Source organism: Hibiscus syriacus, unplaced genomic scaffold, assembly GCF_006381635.1.
Source record: "Hibiscus syriacus cultivar Baekdansim isolate YM2019G1 unplaced genomic scaffold, ASM638163v2 tig00111402_pilon, whole genome shotgun sequence".
Taxonomy (NCBI): Eukaryota; Viridiplantae; Streptophyta; class Magnoliopsida; order Malvales; family Malvaceae; genus Hibiscus; species Hibiscus syriacus.
In genome coordinates, this window is record NW_024063082.1 from 3,278,669 (window position 1) to 3,282,556 (window position 3,888).

The following is a 3,888-nucleotide window of genomic DNA, read 5'->3' on the forward strand; positions in this document are numbered from 1 at the left end:
TTGCTTATATTTTAAGGAATCCAATAATTAGTTAAAAATATACATTTTTAATCATAATTATACACATTTATATAAATTTAATATTAAACAATTTACCACGTTCATGTATTTTATAATTTTTCAAGCCATAATTCGAAATATGTCTCATAATATATATATAAAGCTACTCAACAATACAAACTTACAAAACATATACAATTCACATCAACGCAAGCCATTGTAAAAATAAGTTGTCTGCTAAAAATGAAACAAGCTAATTACTATTCAGTTTCAGAACATCCATATGCCAGGGCAGTGAAGGAATTCAAGTCTATTTCCCAGCTTAATAGTTAGTATTTAGTACCCCCAAAAAAAAACTAGATGTTCATGATTCAACCGTGATGTTAGCATTACTCGCCTCGGCGATTTTAGCAGGGGCAGCTTTTGTCGCCTCTTTTACCTGTTTTGCTCGATCTTTAGCCTTCCCAGCTACATTACTGGTCTGTCCACCAACCCGGCCTTTACTTTTTAACTCATTTGCAGTAGTGGATCGCTCGTTGTGGTTACCTAAACTGTGACGGTGAGTCCGGCAGCAAGCTTTTGCTTTTTCGTCCTGAGCTGAGCGGACTGCATCACCACAGCTCTTTCTCCGGGTTAGATTTGGTGACTTTGGCCGAGTCAATGGCAGCTGAAATGAAATAAAAGCAAGAATGAAATGTCCCATTATCCACCAAAACTGAATGAAACATGTCATGCATATGTTTGAACATCCAACTTCGAGGACTCGAGAAAAACAGGGAGAAAAGATTGACCGGGAATACCTTCTTCGGTTCAACCTTTCGTGGAGGTCCTTCATAGTAGAAATCAGGAATTGGATTTGCTTTGACAACCATGCTCTTTCTAAGCTGTTTAAGAGCTGCTTCTTGCTCTTCCTGCACGAAAGCAAGGGGGGCCATTTTTGTTAACTCTAACCGAGTTGTGCATAAGGAAGAGATATTCTGAATGTCACGTACCTTGGTCCGGGCCTCGCATTGGTTTCTCTCCGCCTCCAAAGCTCGGTGTTTTTCCTCCAATTTTTGGTAAAACTGGATTGCAAAAAGAGCATTATAATTTGGATAGCTTGGAAAATGAAATACGGAAAAACCAGCAACTGAAAGAGTATCAAAAAGAGTATTGACTAAGAATGTACCTCCCTCCGTTTCTCAGCACGTTCAGCACTTCTAAAAGATGGAGCAGATCCAATAGTTACCCTTGACCTAGCAGTTCGAACAGAAGCAGCTGTACTAGATACAGCTAAGGAAGAAATATGGTAATAGTGTTCGGGTAGGGAAGTCCCTTGATAAAATAATATTAAAAAAACTGCTACCAACAAGCCGATAGTACCATGTCATAACATCAAAGAAAAGGATATGAGGAAGTGACGGACCAATTATCTTCTTCATCAGGAATCTTCCTACCATATGGTTGCAATGGCTTCCTGGACATTGGAGGGGTCATCGGAGAGTATGGCTGAAAAAATGGCAAAATAAAAAAGATTAGCCCCTTGCATATTTCAGCAAATAAGTAGCATCAATGATCTGAAACCAAGCAATTACACTGATTTAGATAAACGAAGGAAAACCGGCCATGGTGAAGGCATTAAAAGAAAATCATTGACAGAATCGTTCCAACATGCATATCAAAATGATAGTAAACCACAGATAAAAATTTCATCTTGAAAGAAAATTCAACATTATCATTAGATTTCCTATTGGAAAATTCACTATTGCCATATTTGGAAATCTCCAACTGCACATGATGAACAAGTGCTTATCACTTTCTTACAGATCAGACCTTTTATGTAGAAAATTGCCAACCCAAATGTCAAAAACCAAACTAAATATCAAATAAAGTGGATCACAAAATTTCACTCTTACTAAAGAATTGGAGTTACCTCTGAACCCTTCGTAGAAGTGGGGGAGAGTGTAGAGTGGACATTTGCGGTGCCATTTGAACCAATAGATCTCGATGCAGTCGTTCCAAACTTGTTGTCTGTGGACTTGTGATCTTCAGCCTTTTCATTTTTCTCTTCAGGGATGTCAGTACCAAAATTAGTTCTTTTAACACCCAGCAGTTCTTGCTTCTCATGATCATTCTCGACGACTGAGTTTTTAGCTGTGCATTCCTTGACCTCATAGCCATTTGACTCCATGCCTTTTGAAACTCTCGGATTACAATTTGATTTCACCACGCCATTTGACTTATTGTCCATGTCAGCATCTGCGAGTTCCCTCCCCATGACACTGCATTAGAAACAAGTTGATCATCATAACCATATGAAACCAGAAATTCTTTGACTCAGAAAAGGCAAACTTCATTCATTTACCAAAAGATAGGAAGAAACTACAGGTAAACAGAGGAAAGAGAAAAGGTAATAGACAATTCATTTTCATATTATGTCGACATTGCATACAATGTTTCATGTGCTTAGATCTCAAACATAGTAAACACCGTTGAACATATTACGCTTAACAAGGTACACGACATTGAAAAACCAACCGAAACAGGCAATTTCAAGCTGCTAAAACAAGAACTACACTAACAATGTCAAGTATTGCATGGTTATAAGAGATTTGAAACAAGTTTCATGTATAATCCAGAGACTGAAAACCCAAAAATCAAATAAAACCAACATTTCATGTAGATCCGACTATGATCTGCTGTCCGAATTTCACATCTAAGCCAAAACATGCATCCTAGTCAAGATTGAATGGAAAATGTTTTACATTCAGTGCTATTCAACTTTGTCTCCTCCTAATGGAAACCTTACAACATGCACATCTAGTGCTTGAATTCTATTTCCAAAGAATCCCTTTTCTTTTCCAAGCCTTGCAATGCTTTCACTTTGTTTCAACATTGGGAAACAAAAAGGGTGATTATGCTATGCCCCAAAGAAGAATCTAGAAAAGGATTTATGGAACCTTCAACTACAAAGTGTAAGGAATTTAACTTTAGGATGCAAACATGTTCCATTTATTGGCAAACATTAACATAAAAAATAAAGAAAAGAAAAACAGAAACTTTAGATTTAACTTAAGAGAGAAGGGGAAGGATAGATTTCCGCAAATCCAACACTTTGAAACCAAGCTGGGAAAACCCAGAATAGATAAATCGCAGATGGACAAATAAAAACCCAAAAATTTACCAAAACTTTTCATTTCCTAGCAAACATTCACATAAAACAAACACAAAACCTTAAAAAAAATAGCATGATGGAAAATCAGTTAAATAGGTGAGCCGCATTGCTCATTTTAAGACCAAAAACCCAAAACAAAACAAAAAGATAATAACTTTGATACAAATAGTGTATAGCTCACAGGTTTTTCTAGCTTGATCTGACAAGATCTTGAAACCCTTTTCTCCTCTCTTCTTCTTCTTCTTCTTCTCTCTCTTTACAGTTTCTCTCACTCTGCTAGGTTGGTGTGTCTTAGAAGCAGACAATGTGCTTTCTGTGATTTTCCTTTTATATAGCTCTCAGGACAACCTTTGAAACTGTGCTATTTTTCATTTTTTTCTTCTTCCTAATATTGAATTGTTGATTACTTGACACAGCTTATTTGCTTTTTTTTTTCTTCCCTTTTTATATCCTGGACTTTAACTTTAACTTTTTTAATATTTGGTGCACATGTAACTTGTATATATTAGTGATTAAGACGGCAATATATTATATATCATCAGATATTAATTAAAATTAATTTAATTTTAAAAGTTTTTAATCAATTGATTTATTAATAATATATGAAATAATATATCTACACGGTCTCCATTTAACTATCATTTTTTAAATTAATATTTATTTTAAATTCGATCTATAGATAATTGTGACAATTTCTCTTTATAATGAAGAAGTAATATTTACTTAATTTAATT

At 35.3% G+C, this 3,888-nt stretch overlaps 1 protein-coding gene across 3 annotated transcripts; it reads right to left on the reverse strand.

Moving 5' to 3' along the window:
* Nucleotides 1-217: 217 nt before the first annotated feature.
* Nucleotides 218-3,576, reverse strand: LOC120162534 (protein WVD2-like 1). Of its 3 annotated transcripts, XM_039172676.1 has the most exons (8): nucleotides 3,336-3,576; nucleotides 2,551-2,556; nucleotides 1,913-2,278; nucleotides 1,391-1,488; nucleotides 1,169-1,259; nucleotides 993-1,064; nucleotides 801-911; nucleotides 218-667 (listed from the first exon to the last, which is right to left on the reverse strand). In XM_039172676.1, exons 3-8 carry the CDS (start codon nucleotides 2,255-2,257, stop codon nucleotides 365-367), a joined length of 1,020 nt encoding a protein of 339 aa, XP_039028607.1. In that variant the 5' UTR covers nucleotides 2,258-2,278; nucleotides 2,551-2,556; nucleotides 3,336-3,576; the 3' UTR covers nucleotides 218-364. The 3 variants fall into 3 exon arrangements, with proteins under 3 accessions (XP_039028607.1, XP_039028608.1, XP_039028606.1); XM_039172677.1 differs by lacking the exon at nucleotides 2,551-2,556 and having other exon boundaries at nucleotides 1,913-2,281; XM_039172675.1 differs by lacking the exon at nucleotides 2,551-2,556 and having other exon boundaries at nucleotides 1,913-2,261; nucleotides 3,336-3,575.
* Between the last annotated feature and the right edge of the window lie 312 nt (nucleotides 3,577-3,888).